This window comes from Chiloscyllium punctatum, chromosome 5, assembly GCF_047496795.1.
Source record: "Chiloscyllium punctatum isolate Juve2018m chromosome 5, sChiPun1.3, whole genome shotgun sequence".
NCBI lineage: Eukaryota > Metazoa > Chordata > Chondrichthyes > Orectolobiformes > Hemiscylliidae > Chiloscyllium > Chiloscyllium punctatum.
Window position 1 is genome coordinate 19220866 of NC_092743.1, and position 22219 is coordinate 19243084.

General features: G+C 45.3%; 1 protein-coding gene across 4 annotated transcripts in view; it reads right to left on the reverse strand.

The window, feature by feature from the left end:
- Window positions 1-19832, reverse strand: part of mtcl1 (microtubule crosslinking factor 1) — a 213144-nt gene extending 193312 nt beyond the window's left edge. For 3 of the 4 annotated variants that reach the window (XM_072569874.1, XM_072569873.1, XM_072569877.1), the window contains exon 1: window positions 18384-19831. In XM_072569874.1, the coding sequence (XP_072425975.1) occupies window positions 18384-19358 (975 nt within the window). In that variant the 5' untranslated portion in view covers window positions 19359-19831. Of the gene's footprint in view, window positions 1-18383 lie in introns of all 4 variants that reach the window. The other variant, XM_072569875.1, reaches the window with a different exon arrangement.
- Between the last annotated feature and the right edge of the window lie 2387 nt (window positions 19833-22219).

A 22219-nucleotide genomic window follows, 5' to 3' on the forward strand; every position in this document is an offset into this window, starting at 1 on the left:
GTCTTAATACCACAACCACCAAACATTTTGCTCTGTTGCTGACCCCAAATGAAGTCCATACATTCTCACATTTACACAAGGCCACTGCCTGTCATTGTATTTTAAAATTAACTCTATGGTCAAACTGCAAGATCAAAGTAGCTAAATAAAACAAATCTCCGCAATATTCAATACTGAACAGTCATAAATACACCATCATAAATTCCTCTTAATGACTGCCAGCTAACTGATAGCATCAGTCATAACCATGGTGGCAAGCATATTTGAATGGCTTTTAATATTCAAAGATAAGAAGCAAGAGCAGAAGTAGACAACACCAGTCCTCAAGCCTGTTCCACCATTCAACAGAATCATGCCTAACCATCAACCTTCCCACTGATTTTCTTACTGGCTTCATGTGTCTGCAGAGTCAAGGTGTAGCAACAACTTCTGAAACTGCAAATCAATGCCATGATTGGCATGCTGATGCCAATCGCCATGCACAAGGCATTAGAGCAGCTGCACACCCGTACAGCCTTGCAGCTTAGAGAGAATGCTGCTGACCATCCCCCCTCAATTCCATTTTTCTGCCTGCTCTGGATTCCATGAGGGACCAAACATCTCTCGATCTCAGCTGTGAAACTGGATTGAACAACAACTCTCTAGGGTAGAGAATTTCATGGACTCACAATCCTTTAAATGAAGAAGTCTCTCCTCATCTCAATCCTACCCAATCACCCTAACTGAGACTGTTGTCCCATGGACTAGATTCCCCAGCCAGGGCAAACAACTTCTCAGGATACACCCCATTGAGCCCCTTCAGAATCTTCTATGTTTCAATGAGATCACCTCACATCCTTCTAAACTCCAAAAAATGTGGGCCTGATTTATTCAGCCTCTCATTACAGGACAACCTACCCATTCCAAGGACCAATTTAGTGAACTTGCAATACAACAATTTCCTTTCCTGGCTACGAAGACCATACTGCATACTGTACTCCAAGCATGTTCTCGTCAATACTCTGTATAATTGTACCAAGATGTCTTAATTCATATACTCCAGTCACCTGACAATAAAGGTCAATGTAGCATTTGTCTTCCTAATTGTTTACTCTGTCTGCATGTTAACTTTCTTCATTCCACATATGACTACACCCAGATCACTCTGAACATTAAAATTTAAGATTTAAAATAAATTGATTTACTACCAAAGTGAATAACATCAACCAGAAATTGCTGGAAAATCTCAACATTTCCAGCATCTGCAGTTAGATTCCCTACGGCCCAACAAGTCCACGCCAACCCTCCGACGAGTAACCCACACAACCCCATTCCCCTACCTATATCTACCCTTGACCAATGTACCTAACGCTAAGGGGAACTTAGTAAAAACAAGGACTGCAGATGCTGGAAACCAGAGTCTAGATTAGAGTGGTGCTGGAAAAGCACAGCCGGTCAGGCAGCATCCAAGGAGCAGGAAAATTAATGTTTCAGGCAAAAGCCCTTCATCAGGAATAGAGGCAGGGTGCCTGCAGGGTGGAGAGATAAAGACAGGGGGTGGGGGTGAGGAGAAAGTAGCATAGAGTACGATAGGTGAATGGGAGTGGGGCGCCTGGAGGAAGAACGTCTCATCTTCCGCCTCGGACAACCCCAGGGCATCAATATGGACTTCACCAGTTTCATTTCTCCTTCCCCCACATCACCCTAGTTCCAACCTTCCAGCTCAGCACCGTCCCCATGACCTGTCCTACCTGCTTATCTTCCTTTCCACCTATCCACTCCACCCTCCTCTCTGACCTATTACCTCCATCCCCACTCACCTATTGTACTCTATGCTACTTTCTCCCCACCCCCACCCCCCTCTCATTTATCTCTCCACTCTGCAGGCACCCTGCCTCTATTCCTGATGAAGGGCTTTTGCCCAAAACGTCGACTTTCCTGCTCCTTGGATGCTGCCTGACCAGCTGTGCTTTTCCAGCACCACTCTAATCTAGACTAAGGGGAATTTCGCATGGCTAATTCACCTGACCTGCACACCTTTGGATTGTAGGAGGAAACCCACACAGACACGGAGAGAATGTGCAAACTCCACACGGACAGTCACCCAAGGCAGGAATCATACCTGGGTCCCTGGTGTTGTGAGGCAGCAGTGCCAACCACTGAGCCACCATGCCACCCTTTGGCTTTTTGAATAGTCTCACTTCTTCACATTATATACCATCCTGTTACACATTCCCTTAACCTACCTTTGCAGTAATTTACAACTCACAACTGCACAATTTACATTCTCACCTGCCTTTGTATTGCCAGTAAACCTAGATTCAAAACTCTCCATCTTTTCGTCTGAATTATTAATGTAAATGGCCTGCGCTACACAAGCTCCACTGCTAAAATATAAGTGAACTTTATATCATTCAGAAGCCAGCAGCAAAATTAATGAATGGAATACTCTCGAAGTGTTCCCCTCTGAAATTATCCAACATACTTTCCTTCAGGAATAAAACTCACTGAACAACTCGCTATATATCACCCTGTTTATGTGATGATTTTAGAGTGGATATGACAGGGAGGGAAATACCCATTTGAAGTGTTGTTGACTGCAGACAGTCAGTTGTGGTGGGTGTAGTTTGACGTGATAAATTGGATATATCATACAAGAAGTTTACTGGTACAACATTGAAGTATAGTGATCAAAATTCAATTGTTCCCTTGAGTACTGCTATTGATGTGCTATATAAACCTAATGATTATTGATGATAGATATTATACAGCCTTTTGGCAACTGGAAAGACATTCAATGAAAATGTGTCCTGTATTGTGGCCGTAGAAATTAAATAGAAATCAACCATCAATTATGTCCATTGAATATACATGTATCTCTCTATGATATCCATATGTCTATGTGGTCACACAGACATAAGCTCTGGTACATATTACAGTGTATAAATAGATATTCAGCATATGTAGACAACACAATCATAAACTGTGTGTGCAGTACTACACCAGGCTGTACACACCAAGACTGGAGCCACGCCAGCAAAATCTGGAGTCCAGCCACTGGCAACAGAAGAGTTATTTTTTGAAAATGTATTCGAAAAAAACACTTTTGAATATGTTATTTTTACAACCCAATCTGCTGCTACAAACCAATGCTGCAAATAAACAGGAATTAAGCAGTTTCATGTGAATTCAAAGTTAGCACTTCCCAACATTCTAGATCTGTTCATATAAAGCAAATTTAAACAATGCACCGCTGACTATGAGCCAGGTCTGTTCATCCAATGTGGCCACAAATGGCTGTTTCACGCTGCAATATAAAGATGAGGGGCACTATCTCCTGCAGTCTCCATAACAAAGAATATGTAAATGAACCTAACAGAATATGAATAAGCTTTAGTTGTAAGAGCTTTGTGAGGAGACCAGTCATCTAGCCAGAATACTATTACAAAGGACCTTTGGGCTCAATGTGCTGCACAGCAATACATACAGATGATATAAAGCCACTCATTATTATCTGGAATGTGAGTGTGTTACTGTGGCCCCAGCTGGCTAATAAGGAATACGGAGTTAGGACATTAACTGACTTGTAGCAAACTGTCAACTTGTCGACAGCGATATGCATCAGCCAGACAGACACTCCATGTGATTTTCTTTTTTATCATCACTAGGTCAAAACTGGCTGTCACAGGGCATCTAATGGCGTCTGCCACTAATTCATCATTGCTTGGCATGTTCAGATTGTTAAATAGTTTGCGTGAGGAACCTGCGAGCTGATAACATCGTAGGAAGGGAAAACCAGGCATCTTTTATGTGAGAGATCAGATAAACAACTGTGTATCTCCACAAAGTGCGAGCAGCAGCGGAGGTAGGACGAACTCGGAAGACTGCAGATAAGGTAAGGCAGTTTTTATTAAAATTACTTACCGGTAGCGGGCAGCTGTGCTTTTCTCTTTCACAGAAGGAGCGGGAGCAGTGGAGGAAGTGATGGGGTCCAGAGGGGTAGCCGGGAAGGTAAGCAGTGAGTATAAATACTCACCCTTCGACGCCAACGGCCATTTTAAGTGTGAGCAGCAGCGGAGAAGGAGCGGGAGCAGCGGAGGAAGTGACGTGGACCGGAGGGGCAGCCGGGAAGGAAAGTAGTGCCCATACATATCAGCAAGGTGGATTTAAGCTTGGGGCAGATTAGGAATGCAACAAAAAGGAAGGATAACTTAGGACATCTTATGACTTCCAATATCTCTAATGATAAGAATGTTAGCATTAAGGCACTTTACCTGAATGCTCGTAGCATTCGTAACAAAGTAGATGAACTAATGGCACAGATCATCGTGAATGATTATGATGTGGTAGGCATCACAGAGACATGGTTGCAGGGGGTTCAGGACTGGCAGGTAAACATCCAAGGATTTTACAACTTATCGAAAAGACAGGGAGGTGGGCAGAGGGGGCAGGGTGGCCTTGTTAGTTAAGAACAAAATTAAATCTATGGCACTGAATGACATAGGGTTGGATGATGTGGAGTCTGTGTGGGTGGAATTGAGGAACCACAAAGGCAAAAAAACCATAATGGGAGTTATGTACAGACCTCCTAACAGTGGTCAGGACCAGGGACGCAACATGTACCAGGAAATAGAAAAGGCATGTCAGAAAGACGATCATGGGAGACTTCAATATGCAGGTGGACTGGGTAAATAATGTTGCCAGTGGATCCAAAGAAAGGGAATTCTTGGAATGCTTACAGGATGGCTTTTTGGAACAGCTTGTCATGGAGCCCACAAGGGAGCAGGCTATTCTGGACTTAGTGCTATGTAATGAACCAGACTTTATAAAAGATCTTAAAGTAAGGGAACACTTAGGAAGCAGCGATCATAACATGGTAGAGTTCAGTCTGCAGTTTGAAAGAGGGAAAGCAAAATCGGATGTAATAGTGTGACAGTTAAACAAAGGTAATTATGAGGGCATGAGAGAGGAACTGACGAAAATCGACTGGAAGCAGAGCCTAGCGGGGAAGACAGTAAAGCAAAAATGGCATGAGTTTGTGGGTATAATTGAGGACACAGTACAGAGGTTCATTCCCAAAAAAAGAAAGATTATCCAGGGAGGGATTAGACAGCCATGGCTGACAAAGGAAGTCAGGAAATGTATCAAAGAAAAAGAGAGATCCGAGAAAGTGGCCAAGAGCACTGAGAAATCAGAAGATTGGGAAGGCTACAAAAACAAACAGAGGATAACAAAGAGAGAAATAAGGAAGGAGAGGATCAAATATGAAGGTAGGCTAGCCAGTAATATTAGAAATGATAGTAAAAGTTTCTTTCAATACATAAGAAATAAACGACAGGCAAAAGTAGACGTTGGGCCACTTCAAACTGATGCTGGAAGCCTAGTGATGGGAGATAAGGAAATAGCAGGAGAACTTAATAAGTACTTTGCGTCAGTCTTCACACTGGAAGATATGAGTAATACCGCAACAATTAAAGGGAGTCAAGGGGCTGAGTTGAGTATGGTTGCTATTACAAAAGAGATAGTGCTAGAAAAGCTAAAAGGTCTTAAAATTGACAAATCTCCTGGCCCTATCCTAGAGTTCTGAGGGAAGTGGCTGAGGAAATAACGGAGGCATTGGTTGAGATCTTTCAAAAGTCACTGGAGTCAGGGAAAGTCCCGGATGATTGGAAGATCGCTGTTGTAACCCCCTTGTTCAAGAAAGGATCAAGACAAAAAATGGAAAATTATAGGCCAATTAGCCTAACCTCGGTTGTTAGTAAAATTCTAGAATCCATCGTTAAGGATGAGGTTTCTAAATTCTTGGAAGAGCAGGGTCGGATTAGAACAAGTCAACATGGATTTAGTAAGGGGAGGTCATGCCTGACAAACCTGTTAGAATTCTTTGAAGAGGTGACAAGTAGGTTAGACCAGGGAAACCCATTGGATGTGGTCTATCTAGACTTCCAAAAGGCCTCTGATAAGGTGCCACACGGGAGGCTGTTGAGTAAGGTGATGGCCCATTGCACTTGAGGTGAGTTACTGGCATGGATTGAGGATTGGCTGTCTGACAGAAGGCATAGAGTTGGGATAAGGGGTTCTTTTTCGGAATGGCAGCCGGTGACAAGCAGTGTCCCACAGGGTTCAGTGTTGGGGCCACAGCTGTTCACGTTACATATTAATGATCTGGATGAAAGGACTGGGGGCATTCTAGCGAAGTTTGCCGATGATACGAAGATAAGTGGACAGGCAGGTAGTACTGAGGAAGTGGGGAGGCTGCAGAAGGATCTAGACAGGTTGGGAGAGTGGTCCAGGAAATGGCTGATAAAATTCAATGTGAGCAAATGCGAGGTCTTGCACTTTGGAAAAAAGAATACAAGCATGGACTACTTTCTAAACGGTGAGAAAATTCATAAAGCCAAAGTACAAAGGGATCTGGGAGTGCTAGTCGAGGATTCTCTAAAGGTAAACATGCAGGTTGAATCCGTGATTAAGAAAGCGAATGCAATGTTGTCATTTTATCTCAAGAGGGTTGGAATATAAAAGCAGCGATATGCTACTAGACTTTATAAAACTCTGGTTAGGCCCCATTTGGAGTACTGTGTCCAGTTTTGGGCCCCACACCTCAGGAGGGACATTCTGGCACTGGAGCGTGTTCAGCGGAGATTCACACGGATGATCCCTGGAATGGTAGGTCTAACATACGCGAAATGGCTGAGGATCCTGGAATTGTATTCATTGGAGTTTAGAAGGTTAAGGGGAGATCTAATAGAAACTTACAAGATAATACATGGCTTGGAAAGGGTGGACACTAGGAAATTGTTTCCGTTAGGTGGGGAGACTAGGACCCGTGGGCACAGCCTTAAAATTAGAGGGGGTCAATTCAGAACAGAAATGCAGAGACATTTCTTCAGCCAGAGAGTGGTGGGCCTGTGGAATTCATTGCCGCAGAGTGCAGTGGAGGCCGGGACGCTAAATGTCTTTAAGGCAGAGATTGATAAATTCTTGATGTCATAAGGAATTAAGGGCTACGGGGAGAATGCGGGTAAGTGGAGTTGAAATGCCCATCAGCCATGATTAAATGGCGGAGTGGACTCGATGAGCCGAATGGCCTTACTTCCACTCGTATGTCTTATGGTCTTAATCAGTCAGACAGAAGTGTTAGGAACTAGACATTACAAGAACCAAGGTGGAAATGGAATAGAGAAGTGGGTAATTCAATGTCAAATCAGTACGAAAGAAAAATAAAGAGAGAGATTCAGAAAGACTGCAAAATAAAGGACAGAGAGTAGACGTTAAGCTTCTTTTATTTTTGTTTGAACTTTTTTAATAAAAAACTTCAACAACAATTAAAAGCTGTAGGAATGAGACCCTTTGGTGGTAGTGATATTGTCAATGGACTAGTATTCCAAAAAAGTTAATATTCTGGGAACCTTGATTCAAATGGCATCATTTAAGATGGCCAAATGTGAATTTAATTAATAAAACTGGAAAGTAAAGAAAGAAAAACAGGTGGTCTAATGGTAACCATTAAACCATTATCAGTAGTTGCAAGAACTCATCTGGTTCATTAATACCCTTTAGGGAAGAAAATTCTGCCATCCTTACCTGGTCTGGCCGACATGGTCTTAAATGGACTCTGAAATGGCTCAGCAAATGTTTGAGAAAAGGGATGCCTTGAAATGCATGAAAGTGGATAAATCCCCAGGACCTGATCAGGTGTACCCTAGACCTTTTTTGGGAAGCTAGGGAAGTGATTGCTGGACCCCTTGATGAGATATTTGTGTCATCGATAGTCACAGGTGAGGTGGCAGAAGACTGGAGCTTGTTTAACGTGGTGCCACTGTTTATGAAGGGTGGTAAGGAAAAGCCAGGGAACTATAGACTGGTGAGCCTGACATCGGTGGTGGGCACGTTGTCGGAGGAAATCCTGAGGGGCAGGTTTTTCATGTATTTGGAAAGTCAAGGACTAATTAAAGATAGTCAACATGGCTTTATCCATGAGAAATCATGTCTCATGGAACTTGATTGAGTTTTTTGAAGAAGTAACAAAGAGAATTGATGAGGGCAGAGCGATAGATGTGATCGATATGGACTTCAGTAAGGCTTTCAACTAAGGTTCCTCATGGGAGACTAATTAGCAAGGTAGATCTCATGGAATACAGGGAGAACTACCCATTTGGGTACAGAACTGGCTCAAAGGTAGAAGACAGAGGGTGGTGCTGGAGGGTTGTTTTTCAGACTGGAGGCCTGTGACCACAACGTGTGCCACAAGGATTAGTGCTGGGTCCACTGTTTTCCATTTATATAAATGATTTGGATGTGAACATATAGTTAGCAAGTTTGTAGATGACACAAATGTTGGAGGTGTAGTGGAGAGCTAAGAAGGTTACCTCAGAGTACAGTAAGATCTTGATCAGAAGGGCCAATGGGCTGAGGAGTGCAGGTGGAGTTTAATTTAGATAAATGCAAGGTGCTGCATTTTGGAAAGGCAAATCAGAGCAGGACTTACACACTTAATTAGTTATAGAGATGTACAGCACGAAAACAGACCCTTCGGTCCAACTTGTCCATGCCAACCATATATCCCAACACAATCTAGTCCCACCTGCCAGCACCTGGCCCATGTCCCTCCAAACCCATCCTATTCATATACCCTTCCAGATGCATTTTAAATGTTGCAATTGTACCAACCTTCACCACATCCTCTGGCAGCTCATTCCATACATGTACAACTCTGTGTGTGAAAACGTTGCCCCTCAGGTCTCTTTTATATCATTCCCCACTCACCCTAAACCTATGCCCTCTAGTCCTGGATTCCCCCACCTCAGGGAAAAGACTTTGTCTATTTACCCTATCCATGCCCCTCATAATTTTGTAAACCTTATAAGGTCACCCCTCAGCCTCCGACGCAGCAGGGAAGACAGCCCCAGCCTGTTCAGCCTCTCCCCATAGCTCAAATCCTCCAACCCTGGCAACATCCTTGTAAATCTTTCTGAACCCTTTCAGGTTTGACAACTTCTTTCGGATAGGAAGGACACCAGAATTGCGCGCAATATTCCAACAGGGGCCTAACCAATGCCCTGTACAACCTCAACATGACCTCCCAACTCCTGCACTCAATACTCTGACCAATAAAAGAAAGCATACCAAATGCCTTCTTCACTATCCTATCTACCTGTGACTTCACTTTCAAGGAGCTATGAACCTGTACTCCAAGATCTCTTTGTTCAGCAATACTCCCTAGGACCTTACCATTAAGTGTATAAGTCCTACTAAGATTTGCTTTCCCAAAATGCAGCACCTCACATTTATCTAAATTAAACTCTACCTACCACTTCTGAGCCCATTGGCCCGTCTGATCAAGATCCCGTTGTAATCTGAGGTAACCTTCTTTGCTGTCCACTACACCTCCAATTTTGGTGTCATCTACAAACTTACTAACTATACCTCTTATGCTCACATCCAAATCATTTATGTAAATGATGAAAAGTAGTTGACCCAGCACCGATCCTTATGGCATTCCACTGGTCACAGGCCTCCAGTCTGAAAAACAACCCTCCACTACCACCACCTTCTGTCTTCTACCTTTGTACCAGTTCTGTACCCAAATGGCAAGTTCTCCTTGTATTCCATGAGATCTACCCTTGCTAACCAGTCTCCCATTGGGAACCAAATCATCCGCCGACATTTCCGCCACCTCCAAACAGACCCCACTACCAGGGATATATTTCCCTCCCCACCCCTTTCCGCCTTCCGCAAAGACCGTTCCCTCTGTGACTACCTGGTCAGGTCCACGCCCCCAAACAACCCACCCTCCAATCCTGGCACTTTCCCCTGCCACCGCAGGAACTGCAAAACCTGCGCCCACACCTCCTCCCTCACCTCTATCCAAGGCCCTAAAGGAGCCTTCCATATCCATCAAAGTTTTACTTGCACATCCACTAATATCATTTATTGTATCCTTTGCTCCCGATGCGGTCTCCTCTACATTGGGGAGACTGGGTGCCTCCTAGCAGAGCGCTTTAGGGAACATCTCTGGGACACCCGCACCAATCAACCAAACCACCCCGTGGCCCAACATTTCAACTCCCCCTCCCACTCTGCCGAGGACATGGAGGTCGTGGGCCTCCTTCACCGAGGCTCCCTCATCACCAGACGCCTGGAGGAAGAACGCCTCATCTTCCGCCTCGGAACACTTCAACCCCAGGGCATCAATGTAGACTTCAACAGTTTCCTCATTTCCCCTTCCCCCACCTCACCCTAGTTCTAAACATCCAGCTCAGTAACTGTCCCCTTGACTTGCCCGGACTTATCCTACCTGCCTATCTTCTTTTCCACCTATCCACTCCACCCTCTCCTCCTTGAGCTATCACCTTCATCCCCTCCCCCACTCACCCACTGTACTCTATGCTGCTTTCTCCCCACCCCCACCCTCCTCTAGCTTATCTCTCCACGCTTCAGGCTCACAGCCTTTATTCCTGATGAAGGGCTTTTGCCCGAAACGTTGATTTCGAAGCTATTTGGATGCTGCCTGAACTGCTGTGCTCTTCCAGCACCACTAATCCAGAACCTTGTTAAATGCCTTACTGAAGTCCCTATAGATCACATCTACCACTCTCTGCTCATCAATCCTCTTTGTTGCTTCTTCAAAAAACTCAATCAAGTTTGTGAGACATTATTTCCCATGCACAAAACCATGTTGTCTTTCCCCAATCAGTCCTTGCCTTTCCAAATACATGTCCCTCAGGATTCCCTCCAACAACTTGCTCACCACCGAGGTCAGGCTCACCGGTCTATAGTTCTCTGGCTTGTCTTTACCACCCTTCTTAAACAGTGGCACCACGTTTGCCGACCTCCAGTCTTCCGGCACCTCACCTGTGACTATTGATGATAAGAGGCCCAGCAATCACTTCCCTAGCTTTCCACAGAGTTCTAGGGTACACCTGATCAGGTCCTGGAGATTTATCCACTTTTATGCATTTCAAGACATCCAGCACTTCCTTTTCTGTAATATGGACATCTTGCAAGATGTCACCATCTATTTTCCGACAGTCTATATCTTCCATGTCCTTTTCCACAGTAAATACGGATGCAAAATACCCTTTTAGTATCTGCCCCATCTCCTGCAGCTCCACACAAAGGCCGCCTTGTTGACCTTTGAGGAGCCCTATTCTCTCCCTCGTTACTCTTTCGTCCTTAATGTACTTAATTGGATGAAGGCAGTTCTGGCAACACAAGAAGCTTGATACCATTGAGGACAATGAAGCCCACTTAACTAGTAGGTTTCAATCCAAACATTCACCCTCCCCATTGACACTCAGTAGTAGCAGTCTGTACCATCCACAAAATGCACTGCAGAAATTCACCAATGCACCTTAGACAACATCTTCTAACCCACACACTACCAGTATGGAGGACAAGGGCAGAAAAACATGAGAACACCACCATCTGAAAATTCCCCTCCAAGCCACGCACCATCTGATTTGGAAAGATCCCAGTGTCACTGGGTCAAACTTCTGGAGCTCACTCAGATTTGTCAGTCTACCTACAAAAGAATGGACTGCAGTGATTCAAGGCAACAGTTCCCCATTGCCTTCTGATGAGCAATAAATGTATGGTAAAGTCCTGGGGAGTGTTGCTGAACAAAGATACCTTGGAGTGCAGGCTCATTGTTCCTTGAAAGTAGGATCGCAGGTTGATAGGATAGTGAAGGCGGCATTTGGTATGCTTTCCTTTATTGCTTTGAGCATTGAGTAAAGGAGTTGGGAGGTTATGTTACAACTGTACAGGACATCAGTTAGGCCACTTTTGGAATATTGCATTCAATTCTGGTCTCCCTGCTATAGGAAAGATGTTGTGAAACTTGAAAGAGTTCAGAAAAGATTTACAAGGATGTTGCCAAGGTTGGAGGGTTTGAGTTATCGAGAGAGGCTGAATAGGCTGGGGCTGTTTTCCCTGGAACGTCGGAGGCTGGGGGGTGACCTTATAGATGTTTATAAAATCATGAGGGGCATGAATAGGATAAATAGACAAGGTCTTTTCCCTGGGGTGGGGGAGTCCAGAACCAGAGGGCATAGGTTTAGGGTGAGAGGGGAAAGATATAAAAGATACCTAGGGGGCAACTTTCTCACACAGAGAAAGATCCCATGACGTATATGGAATGAGCTGCCAGAGGAAGTGGTGCAGGATGGTACAATTACAGCATTTAAAAGGCATCTGGATGGGTATATGAATAGGAAGGGTTTAAGAGCAAGTGCTGGCAAATTGGACTAGATTATGTTTGGATATCTGGTTGGCATGGATGAGCTGGACCGATGGATCTGTTTCTGTGCTGTACATCTCTATGACTCAGACCACGATCAAAGCATTGGAAGGATGAGAGGGATCTGATTAAAATGTATAAAGTTCTAACAAGTAGATTAGATAAAGGGAGGATGTTTTCCCTGATTGACAACTCTAGAACCAGGAGTCATTCTCAAAATATAGAGCACTCTGGAATCACAGAGACCAGAAATCCACGCTGAAGTTGCCATGCTGAGCCACTGGGAGGCCATTCAGGTAGACCATTTAGGACTGAGGTGAGGAAACATTTTTCATTCAAAAGGTGGAATTCTTTACTACAGAGCCACAAAAATATATTCAACAAAGAGATAGGTCCTATTTTTTAAAGAAATGAAAGGCATTAAGAGGTATTGGGAAAAGCCAGGATATAGCATTGAGTTAGAGAATTAGCTGCTATCTTACTGAACGGTGGAGCAGAATGGCCCATTCTGCTCCTGCTTTCTATGTTTCATTGACATTGCTGCTACACCATTGCCAACATCAAGTGGCCATTAAACCAACAAGGGGAATAAACATATTCGATCTCAGCTACACCAATCTGCCTGTCACAGATCCAACTGTCCATGAGGCCATTGGTAGGAGTGACCACAACCTAGTTCTTGTAGAAACAAAGTCTTGCATTCACCATGCTGTATTGGAAAACTCCAAACTGTTCGAACAACTCAAAACTACAAATCCATGAAATGCGCTAGGGCATCATCAGCAGAATTGCCTATTCCAGCTCATCCACAATTCTTTTTCTGATATTGTATATCAATATGCATCACTCGCTCATCCAGAATTGGAAAAATTCATCGGTTTCACTTCCATTTTTCACCCTGCTCTCACTTTCACCTGGTCTATCTCTGACTCCTGCTTTCCCTTTCTTAACATTTCTGTTTCCATTTCTGGGGATAAACTGGCTAATAAAAACTACTATAGACCCACCGACTCCCAGAGCTACCTGGACTATACATGCCCTGTTTCTTCTAAAGACTGCATTACATTCTCCCAGTACCAGTCGCATATATTCCAATGAGTCCAACTTTGACAAGGGAGCCTCGAAAATGACCACCTTCTTCCACAGCCGAGGATTCCCAAGCATCGTTGTTGACAAGGCTCTTAATTAGGTCTGACCCATCTCCCACACTTCCGCCCTCACCCCTTCTCTTCCCTCCCACAACAGTGACAGGGTTCCCCTTGTCCTCACTTACCATCCCACCACCATCCACATCCAGAAGATCATCAACCACCATTTCTGCCACCTCCAGTGAGATGCCATCACCAGGCACATATTCCCCTCCCCTTATTTGTCCACGTTGCACAGGGACCATTCCCTGGTTCACTCTTCCTTCACTCCCAACACGCCCCTACAGTCCCATAGCACCTTCACCTGCAACCGCCGAAGGTGTAACACTGCCCATTTACTCCTCCCTCCTCAGCATCTCAAAGACCAAACATACCTTCCAGGTGAAGCAGCATTTTACCTGCACTTCACACAATCTAATCTACTGCATTCACTGTTCATAATATTGTCTCCTCTACATTGGGGAAATGAAGCGTAGACTGGGTGTCTGCTTTGCAGAACAGCTACGTTCTGTCTGCAAAAAAGACCCTGAGCTTCAAGTTGCCTGCCACTTCAACATACCACCCTGTTCCTTCGCCAACCTCTCTGTCTCAGTCAGGCTTGCCGCAGTGTTCCAGCAAAGCTCAGTGCAAGTTGGAGGAACAGCATCTCATTTCCTGCTTGGGGACCTGCAGCCCTCTGGACTCAATATTGAGTTCAATAATTTTAGCGCCTGAACTCTCTCATATCCTAGCCCCCTACCACACACCAGTCCTTGTTATCACGCAGTCTGCCATTACACACTATCTATTGTTAGCCACTAACAGTCTCCACAAACAGCTATTCACTCCCCTAGCCAGATTGTTATCCACCCCTTAGTTTGTCCAACTGTACTTCTCTCTGGGCTCTATCCCCAACTATCATTTACTCCTTAAACCCTCCCCTCACCCTATCTTCTGCAGATAAGCTGACATTCTTCCTAACTACCACTAGTTCTGTGGAAGGGTCACTGGATCCCGAAACATTAATTCTGATTTCTCTTCGACCATCACCATCAGCCAATGGAAGCATGGAGACTGGAGGAGAGCACGCCATGAACAGCACCAGCCATACCTAACATGTTGACGTTATGAAGCTTGCATGTCAAACAACTTAAGCAACAAGTGATGGACAGAGTTAAGCAATCACACAGCTAACAGATCAGCTCTAAGCTTGCACTCCTGTCTCATCCAATCTTGAACGATGGAAAATTAAACTCCCTGGTAGGAGGAGGCACACATATCCTCAAGCTCAATGATGGGATGATCCAACACCTCTGTGCAAGAGACTGAAGCATACGTATGGATTTTCAGCCGGAAATGCCAAGTGGATGATCCATCTTGGCCTCCTTATGAGGTCTTGTGCATCAGAGGTGCTGGTCTTCAGCCAATTCATTTCACTCCACTTCAGAAAAACTCTTGATTGGCTTGAGTGATGAGTAGTACAGGGAAAATAATAATGATTGTTGGACGTCAATAATTTCACTTCAGGAGTTTCTCAAGGAACCCTGGCACAATCATCTACAGTTGCTTAACCAATGACCTGCCCTCCATCCTGAGTTCAGAGGTGGGGTGTTCACTAATGATTCTGAAAATTCATAAATTGTTCAGCACAACTTCTGACTCCTCAGACATTGAGGAAGTTCCTCAAAGACCTAGACAACATTCAGAGTTGCAGCAATAAGTGACAAGTAACACCCACAACATACAGGTGTCAGACAAAGACCATATTTAACAAGAGAAAATCCAACTATCACACTTTGACGCCCAATGGCATTACCATTTCTGAGTTCCTTTTCATTATCATTCCTGATGGTTACAAATGAGCAGAAACTAAACTGAACCAGCCAAAAATATTGTGATGACAAGAGCAGATACAAGACTAGAATCCTTTCAGCAAGTAACTCCTGAATCTGAAATTCCTGTCCATCATTTGCAAGACACTGTCGGGCCGCAACATTTCAGGTTGTGTAGTTGAACATGCATACCGCCACTCCAACATTCTGAACATGGTCGTCGGCATGGCAACACAGATCATAGCAACGACTGCCGATTCCATCTCCCAATGCCATGCTCGGAGGTCCACTCAGAAGAGAGCGGTTAGAATGAACACTGGTCAGGAGGGTAACAGAATATTACCCACTTGCTTGGAATCCTAAAGTTTCAACATTCAAGAAGTTCAGCATTATCGAGCAAACTAGACTGACAACACGTCTACCAACTTAAACTTGTACTCCCTTCACCACTGATCCACAGTCACAGCAGTGTGTGCCATCTACATGATGCACTGCAGCAATCCAACAAGGCTCCCTACACAGCATTTTCCATACCCACCAGCACTATCATCTGGAAGGACAAGGGCAGCTGTTTCATTGGAAAGACAACCACTCGCAAGTTCCCCTCTAAGCCACACACCATCCTGATTTCACAGGACCGCAGAAGTGTTATGGTGCAGAACAGGCCATTCAGCCAATCATCTCTGCACCAGCTCTTCAAAGGAGCATCACTTTCTGGTATGCATGAAGAGCTGCCTTTTCCCCCATACCTTTGCACATTATTTGTATGCATTATTTGGTTGCCTCAGTTTAACCTACCTCCACCACAATTCCAAAGTAATGCATTCAAGGCCTTAGCCATTTGCTGAAAGAACAAGTTATTTCTCATATCATATTTGCTCCTTTCACAAAATCACTTTAAATCTACATTCTCTTATTCGTAACTTTTTTTACGATCAGGAACAGATTCTCCCTAACTATAATACTTAGCTGCTCATGATTTTGAAAACCTACATTAAATCTCTTCTCAGCCTTTTTCTGTGCAAGTAGAACATACCCAACTTCTTTAATCAATCCTCATAACTGAAGTTTCTCATTCCTAGAACCATTCTTGTAATCCGCTTCTGTCGTCTCTCCAACACATTCATATCTTTCCTATAATGTGGTGCCCACACTATTCAATACTCCAACTGAACTCTAACAAGGGGCGGCACAGTGGTTAGCACTGCTGCCTCACAGCACCAGGGACCCGGCTTCAATTCCAACCTCGGGGGACTGTCTGTGTGGCGTTTGCACATTTTCCCTGTGTCTGCATGGTTTTCCTCTGGGTGTTCTGGTTTCCTCCCACAATCCCACAATGTGCAGGTGAGGTGAATTTGTCAAGCTAATTTGCCCATAGTGTTCAGGGATGTGTAAATTAGAGTCATAAAGAGTAAGAGCATTAGTTAGGGGTAAATGTAGAGTAATAGGCTAGGGGAATGGGTCTGGGTGGGTTACTCATCAGAGGGTCAGTGTGGACTTGTTGGGTGCAGTAGTCTGTTTTCTCACTGTAGGGATTCTATGGTTCTTTGATAAAGTTGCAAAATGCAATTCATGCAGAGGGTGGTGTATGTATAGAATGAGCCGCCAGAAGAAGGGGGTGGGGGCTGGTACAACTACATTTAAAACATTTACAATATCTGGATGGGTTTATGAATAGGAAAGGTCATGGATCGAGAGTGTGGTGCCGGAAAAGCACAGCAGGTCAGTCAGCATCCCAGGAGCAGGAGAGTCGGGCAAAAGCCCTTCATCAGGATTTCCCTCACAAGGACATGGGCCAAACGCTGGTGAATTGGACTGGTCGGCAGGGTCGAATTAGACCGACAGGTCTGTTTCCGTGCCGTACATCTCTATGAGTCCGAGAGGGACCATTTCACAGTTTGCAATGTCCACACATCGGCTGCCCCATTAAGATGAGGGTGTGTGTGTGTGTGTGTGCATGCATGTCTAACCAGTCAGTCCAACATTCAAAAAATGCTCATTATGTAAAACTACAGCCTTGGTTCACGGCCCTCCTTCCAACAAAAAAACCCCCCGAAAACGTCTATTATTTATCCATCCGGCAACCGCTATCTTTGAAGAAGCGAGTCAGAAAACTGGTATCCAACCAGAAGTTGCTAGCCAGCCCTCACTCCGTCAGACATCTCCCGTTGGTTCATTTCGAATCTGACAGGATACATGGCTCTGTTTGAAACCAGATCCCGCAATGTTAAAAATAAACACAAGCGCTGGTGTGGAGAGGCGGCACGGCAAAGCATAATACTATATCCACAAACTCCACATCTCATCAAACTATACATTCAGCCCAATTAGAAACATTCCCCTGACAAGTATTTTTCAGATGTCACACAACACGCTAACATTATCGCGCCTGATGAAGGAGCAGCGCTCTGAAAGCTAATGCTTCCAAATAAACCCGTTGGGACTATAACCTGGTGTTGTGTGTGTTTTTTTTAACTTTATAATTGTTAAATAACGAGGAGGATTCCGTTCAAACTTATCACAAATAAATGAGTCTTCTTGACCAAAAAAAAGGGACCGTGTATCGTGTATATCGACATTAAAAAGTGACGAAATTTACAGTTGTAATTGGGAATCACGTCTGAGGGAACCTCCAACTAAATTTAAGATAGTAATCATTCATCATATTTTATTTTTTAAAAAATAAATTGCAATTGGGGATCATACACGAGAGAAATGTTCAATTTTTAAAAATGACTACATTTAAGATCATAATTGGGCATCATACATCTTCATTTGTAAAAGGACGATATTTAAAACTACTGTCATTGGGGACCATAAATCTTAAAAAACAATTAGCGGAATGAGATCAAAACCATGTTCAAGAAGCAGCGCTCCGAAAGCTAGTGCTTCCAAATAAACCTGTTGGACTGTAATCTGGTGTGGTGATTTTTAACTATGTTCAAATCGAAGTGAGGAAATAATTAAGGGGACGTTAGGTGTAACACTGATGGAAGTAAATATCAAAACACAATCATATTAAATAATTAAACCTGTTGGTGACACGGGAGAGATGAAAGCAATAATCAAACGGGGAAACCATCACAAACGGGAGGATTTTGGTGGTAAAAATTATCTAGCAAAGAGACACAGGAAGGTAATGTTAGTGGCGGGACAGCGCTGTGAGCAATGTCTGAACAGTCTCTTGTCTCTCCCTCTCACCTTAAGATAGTCGTTTTCCGAGCGGAGTTCCTCGATCTCTCTGAGCAGCTCCTGGTGCTGAGACCTCCCACCGCCTTCCAGAGTCTCGGTGGCCGGGCTACAGGCGTTGCCGGCCCTCGACTCCTGCCTGGCTTTGCCGGCCTTGGGTCCGTGTTCCCCATCGGGAAGGTGGCTACCTTTACCCGGGGAACGGCGCTGCTGCTGCTGCTCTGGAGCGAGGGGCGCCCCGGCCGCCTGCTGCTGCCGGCTCTCTCGGCACCTCCTGCCGCTCTCCGCGTCGCTGGAGCCGGTGCCTGACTCGGCGTCGCTGGTGGTGGTCACTTCCCCGGCTTGCGGGCGCTGCTCGTCGGAGAGGGGCTCGGAAGCGCAGTCGGACAGGTCTGAGCTGCTGTCGGTGTGGCTGGTCTTGGCCAGAAGAGAGGGGGATGGAGCCTGGGTTGTTGCTGCTGACAGCCCGGGGCTGGGCTCGATCAGGAGGCATTTCTTGGCTTTTCTGAGCTGCTGCTGCTGCTGCCCTCCTCCTTGCTGCTGCTGGTGCTGCTGGTGGTGATGGTGATGATTGCCCTTGTCCGGGTGCCCCTTGGAGCTGGAAACCCTCTTGGCCGGGTGGGGGGCGGACAGCGAGGGAGACTTGGCCGCTTTGCCCCCGGCCGAGGCTTTGTCCTTCGCCCCCAGGACCCCGCTCCTCCTGGAGAGGCGACTCTGAGCGGGCGGCAGCAGCAGACCCGGGAGCTGCTGCTGCTGCTGCTGCTGGTGTGTGGGCTGCAGCTGGGGCTTGGAGAGAGGGAGGGTGGGCGAGGAAGGCAGCACCAACCCTCCGGGTTTGGGGGGCAGGCAGAGCTTGGCAGCAGACGCTCGGCAGTGAAGATCCTTGAGGGGTCTGGCCGGGGACGGAGCTCTGTTCAGCCGCTTTCTCTCCACGTACTGCTGCTGCTGCTGCTGCCTGATCTCCGGGCTCCCGTTCACCGTCTCCATCCCCGCCGCACTCCTCCTCCAGTCCCTTGCAAAAACACACCGGCTACCCCTCTCTCCCCTTCTCTGAGCATCACTCCTTCCTGAACGATTGTGCTTCTTCACTTCCCCCCACCCCCCTCCTCCTCCCCAACCACCTTAAGTGTGGCTGACCGCCCGGATCCAATTGTATTTAAAACCCGTCACACACCAGCCTAGACATTTGCAAATGGAAATGAATGACCATTTCCTCGCCCTCTCCGATTTGCACCGAGCACTGTCTCTCTGTCTCTCTCTGATGAAGCAAATCTCTCCCTTGCTCTGTTGTGGGCTAGATTTCCACCATACCTGGCTTTTTTCTCATCTCTTCCCCCCACCCCCTTCTCTGCTCCCGACCTGATTAAGACAGAGGAAAATTTAAAAAAAACTGCAGCCTCGCCTAACGCCGGTAGCTGAACGCATGCGTGTCTATTCAAGCCAGACCCCTCACTGTAGAGCAATCATCGAGAGCCAGATTTGATGTAGGAAATGCAGCCGGCAGCTTGCATCGTTGTGCGTGCGTGCACACCTCCCCCCACACCCCCCAAAAAACGCTTACTGTTTATATGCGTGTAATTGAATGTTGAATATGTTTGTTTGTTGCTGCAGGACAGCCGTCTATCGTTTCTTTTAATGTGAGCCATCATTAAGGATAGATAGCCAGTCATTCCAGAATTGATTCAAATCGGTCTGCACGCCAGGGGAAGAAAACAAAATCACATTTTAAAAATAAATTGTGTTTTTTCCCCATCTTTTTTGAACGCTCTCTTTCATCCTGGCCAATTTGTATCCCTCAATGACGGTCACAAAGACACATTTGTGTGAGTTTGCTGCCTGCAAACTGACAGACTCGTCCCCCGCGTTTTAATGGCGAGAGCTATTCAAAAGTACTCCATTGGACGTATAGCGCTTTTGAGTTGGCCGGTGGTCGTGAATAAGCGCTATGTAAATGCATAAGACCATCGCAGCAGTAAGCCATTCCACCCATCGAGTTCACTCCGCTATCCATTGAGCTCATGGGCTGATCTGATTATCCTCAGCTGCATTTTCCCATCTTTTCCCCATAACCTTCAATTCGCGTACTGTATAAAATCCTAGATTAGAGTGGTGCTGGAAAAACACAGCAGGCCAGGCAGCATCCGAGGAACAGGAGAACATGTTTCAGGCATAAGCCCTTCTTCAGGAAAGAATCCATCCTTCTCGATGAAGGGCTTTTGCCCGAAACGTCGATTTCGCTGCTCGTTGGATGCTGCCTGAACTGCTGTGCTCTTCCAGCACCACTAATCCAGTATTTGGTTTTCAGCATCTGCAGTTTTTGTTTTTACCTTATCTCAGGTTTGAGTATACCTAATCTCGACCTTGCTTATAACTCAGTTCTTCTTTAAAGCAGGAAATCATTCAATGCAGTCCCCCAGGAACATCCTCAATAAGAGTTGGCAACTGTAACCATGTAATGGGGTACATATGACAGCTCTTGACAATAGCTGGGGGGGGGGGGGGCATGATGCATGATTAAACCACACCCTTTCAAAGTGATGCAGGCAGTATTACCCACTAATTGCCAGGTTTGCAATGCTCAGTTAGACTGAATCCTTTCATGCTCCTGCTGCTGAGTTTCTCAACATGTAGGGTAGAGTTCACACACAATGAATGCAAAGACAACCCAGAGGGAAGTGTTTGGCTTTTATCTAGATTCATGCCTGCCAGCTGCATGATACAGAACACTGTGCTGTCCATGCTGTTCCACTACATTGTGGCTATCATCCGTAGTACCTGGAGGATCATCATCAGTGAACGATGCTCTTTGATCTGGTCAAAACCCGTTGCTTTTCCGATGTAAACAGTCATCCTCAACCGAGTGTTGGAGTCTGACACAATCTAAGGTCGAGGACTTTAGGTGGCTCAGTGGTTAATACTGCTGACTCACAGTGCCAGGAACCGGGTTTGATTCCATCCGAGGAGCAGGAAAATCGATGTTTTGGGCAAAGACCCTTCATCAGGAATTTGCTGCCTGACCTGCCGTGCTTTTCCAGCACCACTCTCATCTAGACTCTGATTTCCAGCATCTGCAGTGTTCACTTTTTCCTAGTCGATTCCATCCACAGGCAACTGTCTGTGGGGAGTTTGCACATTGTGCAGATTCCTCTGGATGCTCTGGTTTCCTCCTACAGTCCAAAAATGTGCTGATTAGGTGGATTGACCATGTTAAATTGCTCGTGGTATCCAGGGATGTGCAGGGTAGGTGGTTTAACCATGGAAAATGCAAGGATAGGGTAGGGGAATGGGTCTGGGCGGGATACTCTTTGGACGTTTGGTGTGGACTCAATGGGCCAAATGGCTGCTTCCACACTGTGGGGATTCTATAAGTTTTGGACAGTTGCCATGGAGGTGCAATGAGGAAAGAGCCACACTGCCTATATTTTTCAGCAATAGTACCTTGGGAGGTTAAAAACTATCGCCTCCCTAAGTACTGGGCAATGTTCTTTGTAAATTGTAAATCAATGGTCCCAATACAACCTCTAGATCCAAGAATATACATTTTCTGAAGTTAAGTAACTAACTAGGTTCTTTAGTTTTGTCAGCTTTCCTCTATTTACTGATTCTTTAAAAACAAAACAAGCAGCTTCTGTTGGAGGACACCTCCATCCTCAGGCAACTATCTCCATAACAACTTAAGGATTTTCTTGCTTTGAGAAGCCTCTCAGATATGTCAAGTGTTCAAGCATTGACATAGTACAGCAAAAAAATGTGGCAAACTCTAACTCACTTTAATTTGAAATCAAAATTCTACATTTTTAATCCTGAAGATAACCCATAAGGGAGAGTTATGGGTTTGTTTCTGACGG